This window comes from Phyllobates terribilis, unplaced genomic scaffold (assembly GCF_046119375.1).
Source record: "Phyllobates terribilis strain yellow unplaced genomic scaffold, ASM4611937v1 Scaffold_1__5_contigs__length_1240528914, whole genome shotgun sequence".
NCBI classification, from domain to species: Eukaryota; Metazoa; Chordata; class Amphibia; order Anura; family Dendrobatidae; genus Phyllobates; species Phyllobates terribilis.
The window spans coordinates 113,354,073-113,371,823 of record NW_027362761.1 but is presented as its reverse complement, the minus strand read 5'-3'; the positions used below and the strand labels follow the sequence as shown (position 1 = coordinate 113,371,823).

At 42.0% G+C, this 17,751-nt stretch overlaps 1 protein-coding gene across 2 annotated transcripts in view; it reads right to left on the bottom strand.

Annotated features, from left to right (window-relative positions):
* Positions 1–10,733: 10,733 nt before the first annotated feature.
* Positions 10,734–17,751, bottom strand: part of SLC44A1 (solute carrier family 44 member 1) — a 129,082-nt gene continuing 122,064 nt past the window's right edge. For both annotated transcript variants that reach the window (XM_073666604.1, XM_073666611.1), the window contains one exon: positions 10,734–12,197. In XM_073666604.1, coding sequence (XP_073522705.1) covers positions 12,174–12,197 — 24 coding nt within the window. In that variant the 3' untranslated portion in view covers positions 10,734–12,173. The remainder of the gene's footprint in view (positions 12,198–17,751) is intronic.

Genomic DNA, 17,751 nt, shown 5'->3' with positions numbered 1-17,751 from the left:
ATATGATTCAGCACAATAGCGTCTTTTTATAGATTCTTCAAAAAGAAGTCTCAAAGCAGTTTTACTCCACAACGGCAGTTTTTACGCTTCCATCCCTGTACGTCATTCCATACACTTGAAGGAAACATACGAGAACTTAGGATTGGTTCTTTGTAAACTTAAATATGAAGACCACGGTTGGCAAGTGTGTGGGGATTTGAAGGTCTTGTGCATTCTGCTCGCAACAAGCTGGGTATACCAAATACCCTTGTTTTCTGTGTCTTTGGGACAGTAGAGACCAACAAAATCACTGGACCAAAAAGAGTTGACAGCTGAGGGTGCTCACAGTCAGTGAAAAAAATGTCTGAGAAACTTTGATACCTCCCTATAAAGTTCTTCTACCACCTCTCCACATAAAATTGGGCTTCATGAAGCAATTCGTAAAATCACTTCCAAAAGATGGGGAATGCTTTAAATACTTGGTCACAAAGTTTCCAAGCCTCTCTGAGGCAAAATTGAAGGAAGGTGTGTTCGTCGGACCAGACATTACAGGGTTCCCCAACTCCAGTCCTCAAGGCCCACCAACAGGTCAGGTTTTCAAGATTTCCTTACTATTACACAGGTGATGGAATTATTACTTGTGCAGGTGATGTAATTATCACCTGAGCAATTTTAAGGAAATCCTGAAAACATGACCTGTTGATGGGCCTTGAGGACTGAAGTTGGGGAACCCCGCATTAGAAGGCTTATAGCTGATAAAGAGTTTGTCAATACCATAACGGATACTCAAAAAGAAGGGTGGATTGCATTTAAAGAGGTCGTAGAGAAATTTTTAGGCAATAAAAAAAGATTCTGACTACAAAAAGATCGTCTGACGAATGCTGAAAGCATTTCAAGCTTTAGGTTGCCTGATGAGTTTGAAAGTGCATGTCCTCCATTCCCACCTTGACTACTTTCCTGAAAATTTGAGAGCTGTGGGTGAAGAGCGAGGTGAATGATTCCACCAGGACATTAAAAGAGATGGAAATAAGATACCAGGGAAAATGGAGCATTACAATGAAGGCTTCTAGACTGTGAGCCCTCGTGGGCAGGGTCCTCGCTCCTGCTCCTCCTGTACTAGTCGCTGTCACATTTTGTTCAAGATTATTGTAATTGTTCTTGTATGTATACCCCTTTTTCACATTTAAAGCGCCATGGAATAAATGGCGCTATAATAATAAATAATAATAATGGCAGGCTACTGTTGTATGCTTCAGAGAGACATTCCAGATGCTACTCACAAGCGTAAATGTACCAAGAGGAGCCTCACAGGGAAAAAAAAAATCTATTTTAGTAAGTGTTAGTGAGTTCAAAAATAATTTTTCATGAAAAATTTATAATAAAAATGTAATTTTATAAGTCTATTTTCATTTATTTTGCAGTATTGCCTTATTTAACATAGTTACCTAAATTGTCAAGAAACGTGATGTCCTATGATAAAACGGAGGTCATTTTCAGATTCAGAACACCAAAAAACAAATGATTACGTGGAATAACCAAAACAGCTCTTGAAATTTTATTTTTTGCAGACCTGTGTAATCAAATCGACCTCCAGAATAAAGGTAACATGTTTACTGCATGATAAACTCTGTAAAAATATAAATAAAACAGATTTATTGTTTTTTTATTCATTCTTGGAATAAAAAGATGGAATAAAAGGTGATCAAAAAGTTGCATGCATACAAAAATTCTGAAACTACAGTTTATCATGTAAGAAACAAACCTTAAAACATTGTCTACAAAAAATGTATAAGTAGGTCTAAGAATATAGCAACCGACAAAATATTTTTTTAAACTGTTCAAAAATAGTAAAACAAAAAAACTATTTCAATTTGGTATCATCCTAGTTACATTGACCCACAGACATTTCAATTTAATCGGGGAGGAGTGGTGAGCCCGCTCGGTCCCCTGCTGCCCGGCTATAGATTCTTTTTTCCTGGTGTCTGCCGCCGGCGCAGCACATCTCAGGATAACCTCTTCATCCCTGATAGGGACAGGAAAAACCACTGGAGGATGTGGGAGGGGCTATTTAACCTCTTCATGTTTTCCTGTCCCTATTAGGGTGGGGTTACATCCTCCTGTGAGCTGTCGTGGGGGGTTATTAGAGAAATTGGTGTTGTGTTCAATACTTATATTGTATATGTAGCAGGTGAAATATCATACCATATACATTAACATAAGTCATCTTTAACTATGGCTTATTCTGGGATATATTTTTACTACTAATAAAGCTTATTACGTTTTATGGTGATATCTGGTCATAGTCATGCTTTCTTTAGTGGGTTATTTGTTTTACATATTTCCATGAGACCCTGAGTAGGATTTTTTTCTGTATATATGTAAGTGACACCAGAGACAAAAATACATATATGTTGGTCCAGAAAGTAGAGAGTAAATAGTAAGTATACAGGTAAGAGTGAAGACAAGATGCCCAGAGGTAAGGGTCGGGACAAGATGCCCAGCCAGCCCGACATGCGTTTCACACAATGTGCTTCATCAGGAATCATCAGAATATTGCGGCACAAAAACAAAAAATTTTTTTTCCAGTGTGTTTAAAGTGAATCTGACACCTGATACATGCAGCCCAATCTGTGGGCAGCATATATCAGAAACTGGTTGCATGAACTCAGCCATGTATGTTTGAATAAAAAAAAACAAAAAAACATTACTTTAAAAGCCACTTCTCCCTACCCGCTGCCAATGACTGACATGTCTTTGCCTTTACACGCACATAGGCAGAGACCCGGTCAATCCAGGGCAGCGGGTGGGGAAAACCTGCCTGGGATTCACCTGTCTGACTAGTCTATTTGGCAGTCTTGGTTACCGATGGCTTTTAAAGTAGGTTTCTCTCCGTAACGCCGAAGCATTTCAGAGTCAAACAGACGTGGCTAAGTTCCTCATACATTCTGCCCACAGAATGGGCAGCATGTATCAGGTGTCAGGTTCTCTTTAAAGTATAAATGTAATAAAGCATAAATAAAATTATATTAATTTGGTATGGCCATTATTGTACTGACCACAGAATGGAGATAACACCTTATTTACGTGGCATTGTGAATGGTGTCAAATTTAAAATGTAAAACAAAACAATGTTAACAAAAGTTGGTTAAGTTATATGCACCCCCAAATGATGCCACTGATAAACACAACTCATCCCACAAAAAACAAACCCTCATATGGATGGTATAAATATCCAAATGGCCCTCGGCAGAAAAAAAGATTCCCCACCCCTGTGCGAACATATTCTTATCCACAACATATTTTTCCTATCACCCAACCACATTAGTTGCCCATACTATGTTTGGGTTTAGCATATATTTTGGACACAAGGATTAAATTTACTTAGTTGATGTCTGTAAAGCGATGTGGAATTAATGGACCTATATAAATTAGTAAAATAAATACGTTTCTTTATTTTTAATGACCAGAAGCGAACATGCGGCCACAACGAACAGTATGGTCATGTGGTGTACGGTATCTAAAAGAGACAATTAATTTAAATACAAATACACATAGTGACGCGCCCCCTGGGCTGTGTGTGTGGGGATACCCGGAACCGGACCTTTTGTGGGTGCTGGGGGTCGTAGTCCTTGCGTGGCGGGGACCCGGTCCCAGGGCTCAGGGTGGTCAACCCAAATGGCAGTCTATATGCTGAATGTCCGACTACGCCACCTGTGGATTGCGGTCAGAGTGAACCGCCGCTGCAGGGCAGACCGCTGAGGCTGGTGTTGTGGGTGCAGCAGAGGGTAGTATAACTCCCCACGGGAGTATAGCCTCAGGGCAGCGAGTGCGGATGTTGGGGGTGATGGTGCGCGGGAGCAGCAGTAACGACACAGAGTCCTGTAATGCAGTCCAGGGTATTTACTCACAGTTCTTTATCCACGTTACTCCAGCTGGTGATAACGTCCCGTGTCGCACTGTGCTCACCAGGTGAGGGGCTGGGCCTACTCCCAGATAACTTTGGAGCGTTTCACAGGACCCCCTTTGTGTGTCCTTTCTCTGGCCTGTCATACCCCACCAGTGACCTCGTTTCGGTCCGGCTGCCTCGGGCCTTCTCGGGTAAACGTTGGTGCCGTTTCCCTGACCCTATGTGGTGCCTTCCTAGTGGGTGTAGCGAGGGGCTGCGCCACATAAAATGTCACAGCCTCCGGTTTCTAGCTGAGGGTAGTTCCCCGCCTCCACTAGCTTCGGGGACTGGTCTCCCCCTTTGGCCTGACCCCCCTACGCAGGTAGATTCGGGCGTGCGGTGGCGACTCGCCGGTCCACACCCCTGGGGTCCCTTCGTTCCTGGAGCCCCCTCTGCTCCTCTTCCTTCCTTCTCCTTCCTCCAGGCTCCGGCCGCTCTCCCAAGCCTGCCTGCGGAGCAGAGCTCGGTCTGAGCCTCTGCTCCCTGTCTTCTCCTCTGACTGAACTGACCACAGAACTAAGATGGTGCCCACCTTTTATACCTCCTTCTCAGTGCACCCAGGAACTGCCCTCTCCCTCCTATGCACTACAGGGTCCCCCCTTCCTCGGTGTTCCCTCCCCCCACTCCAGCCAGGGACAGGGACTGTCGTGCTCCACTTGGAGCATATCGGTCGCCCGACCCCCCGGAAATGTGGTGTAATGCATGCAGGTGTCAGGGTCCTGATCCACTCTCCATCCTTACCTGGAAGTGAGATACCGCACATCTGGTTGAGATGCAATACCTCTGTAGCGACCGAACCCTCGGGGCGCTACAATAGTATTAAAGAAGTTGTCCACTACTTTTACATTAATGCCCATTCCGTAGGATAGGGCATCAATGTATGATCGGCCGGGGTCCCGCATGTGGCACCCCCGCCGACCAGCAGGAATCGGTGCTGGCGGCAGCTTCCGCCGGCCGGAAGTCCTTACCTGTGGTGCCTGGCCGTCCATTTGTAGTGGCCACCGCAGGGTACTGCACATCCGCCTCCCATTCAATTGAATGGGAGGAGGATGTGCAGTTACAAGCGCCGGCCACTACCACTTGACGGCCTAGCACTGCAGGTAAGGACTTCCGATTACAGCTGATCGCAGGGGGTGCCTGTTTTTTTGTGGGATGATTTTTTTTTACTTTTGAATGACAGCATTCAATTTATCCTATCACGTACTTGGAAACAGGGGAAAAAAAAATCACAGTGAGATTAAATGGTTAAAAAATGCAATTCCGCAATTGTTTCATGTTTTTTTATGACATCCATTGTGTTGAAAATAACCTGGAATAACCCTTTTTAATAAATTTGCAAAAATGTCTACATTTCTGTTTCTTTTCATTAAGATGGGGTGCAGAGTGTACTTTAATGAGAAAAAAAATGAACTTTTTAGAATTTACCAAATGGCTGCAAAGAAACAAAGAGTGAAAAATTTAAAGGGGTCTGAATACTTTCCATACCCACTGTATGTGGCCCACAAAACTATTGTGTGCAGCCCTCTGTAATCTTTGGTACATCCTATTACACTCCGTTCTAGAGCTGAGCAAATCAATTTGCAAGGACCCATACGGGTTAACTAAAGTGTCAGAGCTGGACCCGTTACAACATGGTGATACCAATTATCTGCATTTTTTTTAAATTATAGGCAAGAGGAAAAGTTATTTTATTTTTTTTTTAACTTTTCATTACCACTTGGGTGCTTGAAGTCTCATATTATACACTACAATACATCTGTCAATGTATTTTGCTGATCCACACAACGACGCAAATAAGAGGCCATTATTAAGTCCCAGACTTCCATGATATGCTAAATCACAGAAAATACTACTACTATAAAAACATTGGTAAGGGTGCAATATTATGAATTTAACATATTACTATGTTTATTGGTGGGCGCACTGCATATGATGTATGTATCCATAGCAATAAATCACGTTTAACATTTGTGTCATATGTAGTGCATAGCCCCACTCTTATATAATAGCACTATTGCACTTCTTCCATTTGATACTCAAACCATCTATTATATCTTTGTGTACACCCTACCTAGATTGGTTGTCTGGTTGTCGTTCTTTTTAATCATGTATGTGTTTTTCACATTTTTTATTTAATAAAGTTGTTGTCTATTTTGCAATATTCCCAGTCTTCTCTCCTTTTTGCTACATATTTACCATATGGGGTGGCATAAATATCCATCTTCCCCTGTTTTGGGGCCATAATTAGGTTAAGGTGGCTTTTTCATTACAATGTACCTAATGAATCTATTGATTTTCTACTATAAAAACATTATTTTATTGAAAAATACAACAAAAAAAATGGTCAGTGCAAGCCTACAAATACGAGAGAGAAAATAAGTATTTGATACACTGCCGATTCTGCACGTTTTCCCACCTATAAAGAATGGAGAGGTCTGTCATTTTTATCGTAGGTATACTTCACCTGTGAGAGACATAATCTAAAAATCCAGAAAATCACATTGTATGATTTTTACATAATTTGCATCTTATTGCATGAAATAAGTATTTGATACAATAGAAAAACAACTTAATATTTGGTACAGGAACCTTTGTTTGCAATTGCAGAGTTCAAACAATTCCTGTAGTTCTTGACCAAGTTTGCACACACTGCAGCAGGGATTTTGGCCCACTCCTCCATACAGATCTCCAGATCTTTCAGGTTTCGGGGTTATTGCTGGGCAATATTGCGTTTCAGCTCCCTCCAAAGATTTTCTATTGGGTTCAGGTCTGAAGATGGCCTAGGCCACTCCAGGACCTTGAAATGCTTCAAAAAGAAGCCACTCAGTTGCCCTGGCTGTGTGTTTTGGGTCATTGTCATGCTGGAAGATCCAGCCACGACCCATCTTCAATGCTCTTACTGAGGAAAGGAAGTGGTTGGCCAAAATCCCGCGATACATGACCCCATCCATCCTCCCTTCAATACGGTGCAGTCATCCTGTCCCCTTTGCAGTAAAGCACCCCCAAAGTATGATGTTTCCCCCACCATGCTTCATTATTGGGATGGTGTTCTTGGGGTTATACTCATCCTTCTTCCTCCAAACACGGCAAATTGAGTTCATACCAAAATGTTCCATTTTGGTCTCATCTGACCACATGACCTTCTCCCATGCCTCCTCTGGATTATCCAGATGGTCATTGGTGAACTTCAAAAGGGCCTGGACATGTGCTGGCGAGAGCAGGGGGACCATGACGGCGTAGTGTGTTACTAACGGTAATGTTTGACACTGCGGTCCCAGCCCTCTTCAGGTCATTGACCAGGTCCTCCCGTGTAGTTCTGGGCTGATTCCTTACCTTTCTCAAAATCATCCTTACCCCACGAGGCGAGATCTTGCATGGAGCCCCAGACTGAGGAAGATTGACAGTCATCTTAGGTTTCTTCCATTTTCTAATAATTGTGCCAACAGTTGTTGCCTTCTCACCAAGCTGCTTGCCTATTGTTATGTATTCCATACCAGCTTTGTGCAGGTCCACAATTTTGTCCCTGGTGTCCTTAGACAGCTCTTTGGTCTTGGCCATGGTGGAGAGGTTGGAGTGTGATTGATTGTGTGGACAGGTGTCTTTTATACAGGCAACGAGTTCAAACAGGTGCAACTAATACAGGTCATGAGTGCAGAGTAGGAGGGCTTCTTAAAGAAAAACTAACAGATCTGCTAGAACCAGGATTTCTTGCTGGTTGGTACGTGATCAAATGCTTATTTCATGCAATAAAATGCAATTTAATTATTTAAAAATCATACAATGTGATTTTCTGATTTTTCTTTTTAGATTCTGTCTCTCACAGTTGAAGTATACTTACCATAAAAATTACAGACCTCTCCATTCTTTGTAGGTGGGAAAACTTGCAAAATTGGCAGTGTATCAAGCACTTATTTACCCCACTGTACAAGTGCTGAAAAATCTGGAAAAGTATAGGTTAATTCAACGGACTCATTCGTCAGCCAATGCATATGTTTACACAAAGAGGTTAGAAGATCACTGTTTATCTACTGGTATATCCTGCTATCCCCTAAAAAACCCTCCACAAGGAGAAAATACCCTGCATGACTGCGGAGGTTGGCACCCTAATATACGATTGGTGCCCCCGCTCAATATTGTCTCTCTCTTCCTTATGCCCTAATAGGCCCTGTTCTATAAAGGAGAAGAGAGAGAAAAAAAAGGAGAGAGTTTACGTAAAGAAACCAAAATGTTGCTATCTGTAATAATATAAGGATTATACCAATTATCCAAATCAAGCACAACCCCCAAAAAAGTACAGTAGTTGATTATACACAAGTTACTAATTTTCACGGCTATAATGTCCCATGTGCATAGTTATATGTCCATAGGTGCAACCCACATCAATACAATAAAGTGAAATGTGCACCCTGATCCTAGTGAGAATAAATATAGGGCGGTATCAGGTAACATGTAGTCTCTGCCTGGCTCCTAAGGAACTCCCCTGTATAGAGGTCAAGGTAAGTCATGCTATACATGAAATTTCAGTTTAGGGGAATAAAGCTAAGAAACTTGACGTGTTTCACCTTTGTCTCAAAGGTTCATTAGGAGTATATAACACAATGGTACTTGGTTGCATTTTCAACAAGTAATCATTCTTAGCTAGCACATATAAAGATAGAAAGATAAAGTGGCGTATACACAATGCTACTTAGCTTGTTCTATTAGTCCTTGATAAGCGCATGTTGAAATAGAGTAGTGCATTGATGTTTCAGTGCTGCTCCATACCATTCCTATGAGGGGCAATCCTTTTGGGTGTAGAATGCCATGCTGAGAGTCTGGCTTAAATAAGGATTGTGGCCGGAATTTCAATTCGGTGGTAGGAAGTGGCGTTTTCAGTCCAGCAGCAGGAAGTGAAGTCCATGCGCTCCACTGTGGAACACTCGCGACACCACCAGAGCGTCCGGAATTACCTATCCGGCCGGAAATACGTCACTGTGCTCCAGCCTGGGCCGCAAGTATGCTATATAAAGAGCTACAATAATCGTGTACAGCTCCAAAATATCATTGCGTTCCAGCCTGAAACGCTTAGGGGCTTGATGTAGGCTTGGTACTTAACTACTTACACCTTATTAACGCACCACAATGGGAGAGGTTATTGGGGCCATAGAATTAAATCCCCAAACCAATCCCAGTGAGTGGCCAGAACCTAAGGACATTATCTCTGTCCATACAACAAATAATATATACTAGGGTGCTAAGAATATTAAAATGAAATGAATGTGTCTATGTGGTCTAGATGCATAATTTAGTCACGAGAGTTTCACCTTCAGTAGATGCAACCCACCCCAGCATCATGTCTGGTAGAAATATTAAATTTATCCCAACACCCATCTGGGCCAGTGGGATTCTGACATGAAAAAAAAGGGGTCTTCGATCGTAATCAAGATATTGCTATAAACAGATGCTATAGAAGTATAATAATAAGAAGCCATTATTAACCTCCAGACTGCCATGATATGTCATTGGGTGGGGACTAATGGTCTGACAGAGGGAACTACTTCGCTCTCTAAGCAAATATATGTTGGGGTCGCTATTGACTGTGGCAAGGGATTTACACTGCAGAGATCAGAGTTCTCACCGATCACGGCAGCTTCTGCCAGGCTCCTGCAATTTGCAATTGGCTGTGCAGGTACAGGGGCAGCACCTACCTACGCTGAGTTTTTTGCTCAATAAGTCATGAAGCTCCCATTTTTTGGGGGCCGATTGCTAAAGGGGTTTACCTTTTAAAATTTTTATTGTCCGTAAGTTAGCAGAGGAATAGAATAATACACTGAGCTGATTCTCACCCTCCTTGGGTTCAGCACTGCCTCTCCACTATTGCTCGGGTGATTGCTTTCAGACTGCTGAGAACACATCATGACTACATCAATCACTGTGCTCAGTGGCTCTGTGAAGACCACGGCAAGAGTCACTGAGCCCAGTGATTGACTGCAGAGGTGTTGTGACATCATCACTGCAGTGTGTAAGCAATCACCTGTGTGGTGAAGAGGCAGCACTGGACATAGGGAGTGTGACTTTCAGCTCAATTTGTTATGAAATACCAAATTAAAAATAAAAAATTTAAGCGGGAAGAGATTTTACAAACTGACTTGTTGCAGTGGTGGCATCCTATTACAGGACCAGGCTCAAATGCAGTGAGCTCTTTAGAACGACCCATTCTTCTACAAATGTTAGTAAATGCTGACTGCATGGCTAGGTGTTTTATTTTATATACCTGCGGCTCTGAAGTTGAATTCAATAATTAAAAGGGAGTCTTGTCAGACCCCAAAATGCCTTTTCAGCAAACCAAAAAGCCATAAAGGTAACTCAACTCAGCTCCTATAAAACCCACACTTTTAAACATTAATAAAGTTGAGGCAACTATATAATTGTTGCTTCAGTTGTGCAGAAAACATTCTTTATCAAATACGGAAATTTGCAGTGCAGCTCAATGCACCTTTCCTCCCATTGTTTTTTGCATGTGGCCACCTTCCTCTGCTCAGCGTGAGCCCTGTGTAAAGAGAATCCTTGGGTATGCACTCACTGTGCAAGTGCTGAATGAGGGCACACAGCACTCTCATGCAGCCGCTCCACTACACATCCAGGAGTGCTACATTAACATCAATCTGAATGAATTCCAATATGGACAAAACCTGCACGTGTGCATTTTGACGGCCTCAATTCAACATTTAACCAAACCAGTGTTACTTTTTCACCTTATTCATGAACCCCTGTAAAAAACAGAATTTTTTTGTTAAGTGAAATTAATTCTTAGCAGCAGAAAAATGAAGACAGTTAAAGCATTTTTATTTATTTTTTTGTTGGTTTTCCTACAAAAGTCATTAAAAACAAGACATCTTAAAGAAAAGACATATTCAAATGTATATTTTCCAAAATAAAATGTCACTGTCAAAAGATGAAGTATCCTGAACAGAAAATAAACATCACACCCCTTGGGCTACGGATTGACTCCTCGTTTTCAGCAGTGATTCTTCCCCCTTTTTTGAGAGAACTACAGAAATCCAGCAAAAATAAGACTTACAGACTTCTCCAACATTATAAATATAGAAACAATTAAAGGCCATTTCTTTTAAAGCTTTTACAGACCACTCAAAAGAAACAGGCCTTTGACCATTAACGCCCCCAAAAAAATTTGCCATCGATTGGCGATATAGTCTCAAATTCAGTTTTTTACAGTAGAGAGAACTGCCACCAAGAAGTATTGCTAAATGAGCCCTGTTCGGTGTGAGAATGTATCCCCTTGATGATGCCATGTTAAGAAGTTGCTGTCCATTCTTCTGGAGAGAGAACATTATTACAGATGCCACAAAACAGTGTTCGCAAGTTGTTTTACACCTCTTGTGATGGCATAAATGTTTCTGCATAGACACTCACCAGCAAACCAGTTGTCTGGTAAGGCGACAACCGCAATGAAATAACCTGAGCTCTGCTGTGAATAGCAGTACTAGAATGAAATCAATACAAACCAGAACATTTACAGTAATTGTAAGAGCAGGAAGTAAACAGCTAAAACAGCAGGCAACTCACTTTCAAAATTGGAGACCTTGAAGTTGATCTTTGTCTTTTGAACATAGAAGAAACAAGCAGAGTATAATTCTTGCTGCAAAGCCCCTCACCTCTCAGACTGCCACATAGACGTCCATCCAGCATATGTCAACCTGTACCATAGTTATCAAGACTAAGGTTACATTTAGTGCAAATTGCAGAAGTGTAGAGAAATGTCAGCGCGAAGGATGGAAATAGTTGAAGGGACAAAAAACATGAAAAATATATATCTGCATTTATTCCCTCATCAGGTCCAAAAAGTGTCACAAAATGTTAAAATAATGGTATAAAAAAAGGAAGAATAGGATCCCTATGATTTCCTGTATTACACTGATATTGTATTAAAGAACACAGAAGCACAGGTACTGATGTAAAGATTGCCTCTTGTGCATTAAAGCATCAAACCTGACTCAAAATAAAAAGAGGGGAAAGATCTACTTTCGTTTGGAAATATTGTCTCCATCCAAGTTTAGTAGATTGGCCTTTTTCATACGCTGCACTAGGAACACAAAGGAATGTATGGCGACGACGCTGCTGGCAGCAACTCATAGGGTACATGAAGCAAATTATATATGGAAACAGGAGAGCTATTAACCCTGCTTCTATTTTGGCTGCTTGTGTTAGTTTTGGAATGTCAATGGGGTCCGATATTGCTTGGCTAGATTCAAGCTGAACTTGTTCCCGAAGCCTAGAAAACAAAGTCATATAAGAGTGATCTTAGATGCAAATCAGCGTGGAGAACACAACACACAGCAATCCATAGATACAATCAGAACATGTATAGCAAGTAGAAAATATGGAAAACTGTCACATACATGACATGCAAAATCCAGACACATTGGTAAGCTTGGAATGCTGACAATCAGTTGCTAAAATCTATAAACTGATGGAAAAAGGTCATCTTTACAAGTCAAGATGAAATGAGGCTATGGGTGCTTCAGACTTATTTTTGGATGCTGGAAATAGAAAAATGTGACCCTTATACGTTATCAACTATGAGACACTGTAAAAGGCAGTATAAAGTATATAAGGAAAGAAAAAAAAGCCCTTATAAATAGAATAGTTAGTGGTGTCAGAAGTGCACAGACCAGTCAGGTCTCCCCCCTCTCACAGAATGTACTCTTGCAAACAACTAAAGATACTGCAGTAGTGACCTTCCCCTTTCTCTTGAATTTACTATAGTACCGAAGATGGAATTTTTTGTGACAATAGGTTTTTGAGAGCCTTCTATTAGGAAAATGGGACAAGAGCATGCTGGACGGCGAAGAAGATACAATTTTTCCATAATATGATACATGTGAGAATATGAAACATGCAACTGATTTGAATAAAAGAGAAAAATAGTCTCCAACTTCTGTGTTCTGATGCCTCATTCTGCACAAGTGCTAAAGTCTTAGGCCCCAACTCATCAAAGAAACATCGGCAGAATTCTGGCATAAATTGCTGTGAAAATGTTGAGGCTTTTGTCGCTTTCACATTCGTTTCTAACAATTCTGCTAAAATGGGCAGAACTGAGGTGGGAAGGGGGTGCAACATCACAGGCGTGTCTTCAGACATTTGACTCCAACACGCCACCTCATCAAGACTGGCGAGAAAATAGCCGGTCTTTATGAATCGGGGTCAATGCCCCTACGTTTTTGCTAGGTTTTGGTGTAACCTGCAACAACAAAAAGAGTGTGCGTGGTATTTAGAGTATTCCATGGACCAACTTCTGATAATGTTCTAATGAAACGGATGCATAGAACATCAAACAGATAGAAGGAGTTTGGAAAAAGGTCTTTGAGAAACTGCAGTCCAGGCTGATTCATTTTTTGTGCATTAGTATCGCTCTCCCAACAAGCTGCATATGTTTATACTAAAAACCCTATTTCTCCAATAATTTAAACTTCTCAGTAGTTTTACCATCAGAACATAATTCAGTTGTGCACTAGCATAAAACTAGAAGGGAACTCCAGATCAGAGAAATTTTGAGGACAAAGACTTTAGTGATTAAAGTGGTTATTACAGATTATTAAATGGATACAATTTCAGTATGCTTGTAAAAACAAGCAACTTTGCAATTTACCCATCATTAAAAATTCTCTCCATTCTCAAGAATAAAGGGGTATTTAATTCTTTAGTGCTTGTTGCCTAGGTTACTGGCCACCTATGTAGTCCATCAACAGTGGCCGTTTTCTAGGCAAGGAGCATGTGCTTGCAAGGGCTTCTCTAAATCTGTCTAGAGCCAGAGTCCCTGATGCTACAGAGGCAAAGCTTGAACCATGAGAGAGTGCTCAGTTCAGGCCAGCAAAGCTCTGCTGCCACCGGTCTGAACTGTCAATCTACAGAAGTGCACCGTCCCTCGGCAAGCAGGAAGCTGGGAGGCACAGGAGCAGTGTGCTCCTGAACACTAAAGAGGAGTACAAACTAAGGCCAAAAGCAGAATTTTCTTATTGGTCTAAAATTAGATTAGCTAAGCTTCTGACAGATAAAGTCATTAACTATAAAATTTGAGGTGAAGAACATCTTTAGAAAGGTATTTATTTTTTGTTTTACAAATGAACACTATGATCAAATATTAAACCAAATTAAAATTACAATTCTTTGGACTAATTCTGATTTTCTAATAATGAGAATCTCAAGTCGGGTAGGCAAGAGTTGTACATACAGTACCGTTCAAAAGTTTGGGGTCACCCAGACAATTTTGTGTTTTCCATGAAAACTCATACTTTTATTTATCAAATGAGTTGCAAAATGATTAGAAAATATAGTCCAGACATTGACAAGGTTAGAAATAATGATTTTTATTAGAAAGAATAATTTTCTACTTCAAACTTTGCTTTCATCAAAGAATGCTCCCTTTGCAGCAATTACAGCATTGCAGACCTTTGGCATTCTAGCGGTTAATTTGCTGAGGTAATCTTGAGAAATTTCCCCCCATGATTCCTGAAGCCCCTCCCAAGTTGGATTGGCTTGATGGGCACCTTTTTGCGTACCATACGGTCAAGCTGCTCCCACAACAGCTCAATGGGGTTGAGATCTGGTGACTGCGCTGGCCACTCCATTGCAGATAGAATACCAGCTGCCTGCTTCTTCCCTAAATAGTTCATGCATAATTTGGAGGTGTGCTTTGGGTCATTGTCCTGTTGTAGGATGAAATTGGCTCCAATCAAGCGCTGTCCAATGTCAGTGTTTTTTCCAATCTTTCTCTGTCCAATGTCGGTGTTCTTTTGCCCATATTGATCTTTTCCTTTTATTAGCCAGTCTCAGATATGGCTTTTCTTTGCCACTTTGCCCTGAAGGCCAGCATGTCGGAGTCGCCTCTTCACTGTAGACGTTGACACTGGCGTTTTGCGTGCACTATTTAATGAAGCTGCCAGTTGAGGAGCTGTGAGGCGTCGATTTCTCAAACTAGAAACTCTAATGTACTTGTCTTGTTGCTCAGTTGTGCAACGTGGCCTCCCACTTCTCTTTCTACTCTGGTTATAGCCTGTTTGTGCTCTCCTCTGAAGGGAGTAGTACACACCGTTGTAGGAAATCTTCAGTTTCTTGGCAAATTCTCACATGGAATAGCCTTCATTTCTAAGAACAAGAATAGTCTGTCGAGTTTCACATGAAAGTTCTCTTTTTCTGGCCATTTTGAGAGTTTCATAGAACAAACAAATGTAATGCTCCAGATTCTCAACTAGGTCAAAGGAAGTTCAATTTTATAGCTTCTCAAATTAGCCAAACCGTTTTCAGCTGGGCTAACATACTTGTGCAAGGGTTTTCTAAACATCCATTAGCCTTCTTACACCGTTCGAAAACACAATGTACCATTAAAACACTGGAGTAGTGGTTGTTGGAAATGGGCCTCTATACACCTATGTAGATATTGCAACAAAAACAAGACGTTTGCAGCTAGAATAGTCATTTACCACATTAACAATGTATAAAGTGTATTTCTGATTCACTTAATGTTCGCTTCACTGAAGAAAAATGTGCTTTTCTTTCAAAAATAATGTAATTTCTAAATGACCCCAAACTTTTGAACAGTAGTGTATGTTGGAATTCATTGATAGCCCTCAGAAGAAAGAACAGCAATCAGGTATAAAAGTTGTCCCTGCACTTTTCCAGTTCCCCTCCTGCTGCTCCAGCTCTTGCTGATTTGAAAATAAGGTTGTGTTTGCGTGCATGTTCTCAAGTGCCTCTTTTAATTACGCATCAGAAATATACTAGAAATGTCCCAGAAGTGACAAGTAGATAAGCGCTACAACTGTTTATTAACTGTGCTCACCTCTTTCTCATCTTCCCACACTTATTATTTCACCATGCTTATCTATGCCCTTACAGTTCTTGCTCCACTAATCCTTACTCTTCTCCGATATCCCCAAACCCTGACACTCTCCAAACAAATAATTATCTCACCTTACCACTTGCCCTTCAACCTTACCTCATCTGCCGACTTGCTACTCAACCTCACATCCCTCCTACTAAAATACAAAACAAGTCGGCCACTCTCCTTCTCCTCACTGCTGTAGCCATATCTTTCAATCCTGGATCTCCACAGCTCAAACGAAACACCCCACACCCTACACACACTGAATCTCCCTCCTATCACTCCCCACCTACTAGAAAAATACCACAATCCTTCCAACATAAAACCCATTCCTTTGACCTCCACTCCTCTCGGCCCTTTCTCTGGAGATCTTTGGAACGCCCATTACGTTTGCAATAAGTTCCACGTCATCCACGACCTCTTTACATCTCACAATTTATCATTCCTGGGCCTCACCGAAACATGGCTGACACCCTCCGACACTGCCTCCCCTGCTGTTCTATGTTACATTCGCCATCACTTCACCCACACTCCTCGCCCTGGCAATAGACAAGATGTAGGAGTGGGTCTTCTCCTTTCTAATAACTGCACCTTCAACCCACTCCCACCTCTACCCTCCCTCGTCTGCCCTTCTTTTGAAGTGCATTCTGTCCATATCTACTCTCCCTCCAAGTGGTCGTCAAACACCAACCCCCGGACCTGGCCACCGACTACTTCTCCACCTGGCTTCTACACTACCTCTCTGCTGATATTCCCACCATCATGGGTGACTTCAACATCCACATTGACACCTGGCAGTCTGCAGCCTCCAAACTCCTGTTGCTTGCTCCATCCTTTGGTCTTACTCAGTGGTCCTCCAGAGCCACCCACACAGATGGACATACACTAGATCTCATCTTCACCCGCCTCTGCTCCCTACCTAGCATTACAACCTCACCTCTCTCCCATCTGACCACCATCTACTGACTTTCTCATCCCTGTCCTCCTCACTTGCCCATGTCCAGCCACTAGGGCACCCTGCAGAAACCTTGCACACCTAAATATCCACTCGCTCTCTGACTATTCTACGGCTATGCTCCATATCTTCACTCCACACCACAAACAGTGCCACCGTTTTCTACAACGCCACACTCGCACCAGCTATTGACTCAGTCGCCCCTCTCATGCACGGCAGAGTACAATGAATCAATAGGCAACCCTGGCACAATAACCTCACCAAAAAGCTTTGGCAAGTGTCCAGGGTTGTGGAGCGTTGCTGGAAGAAAACACACTCATAAGAAGATTCTCTCCCCCACCCCCTCCCCCCCCAAAAAAACAAGACTACTTCACCACCCTTGTATCTTCTTTATTCCACAACCCCAAACAGCTATTCAACCACCTTTAACTCCCTCCTCTGCCCTCCAACCTCCCTCATCTCAGCAGAAGACTTTGCAACACATTTCAAAAATAAGATTGACAAAACAAGGCAAATCTTTACTGCCAATTCACCACAACCCCTATGTATAACAGGCCACTGCTCCTCCCCGCCATCACTGAAGGAGAGTTTACTCATCTCCTCTCCAAATCGCACCTCACCACTTGTGCACTCAACCCCATCCCACCTCCTCGCCAACCTCACCACCACACTTATCCTGGCCCTAACCCATCGTTAACTTCTGGTACCTTCCCATCTGCTTTCAAACATGCCACGATCACACCTATCATTAAGATGCTATCCCTCGATCCGACCTCTATGTCCAACTATCGCTGCCGTTCGCCTGAAAACTGCTCAAAAAGCATGTCCATGCTTACCTTTCCTCCCATTTCTCATCTAACTCACTCTTTGATGACCTACAATCCGGCTTCCATCCCCACCGTTCCACAGAAACCGCTCTGACCAAAATTACTAATGACTAACTTACTGCCAAAGCTAGCAGACAATTCTCTATACTCCTCCTTCTAGACC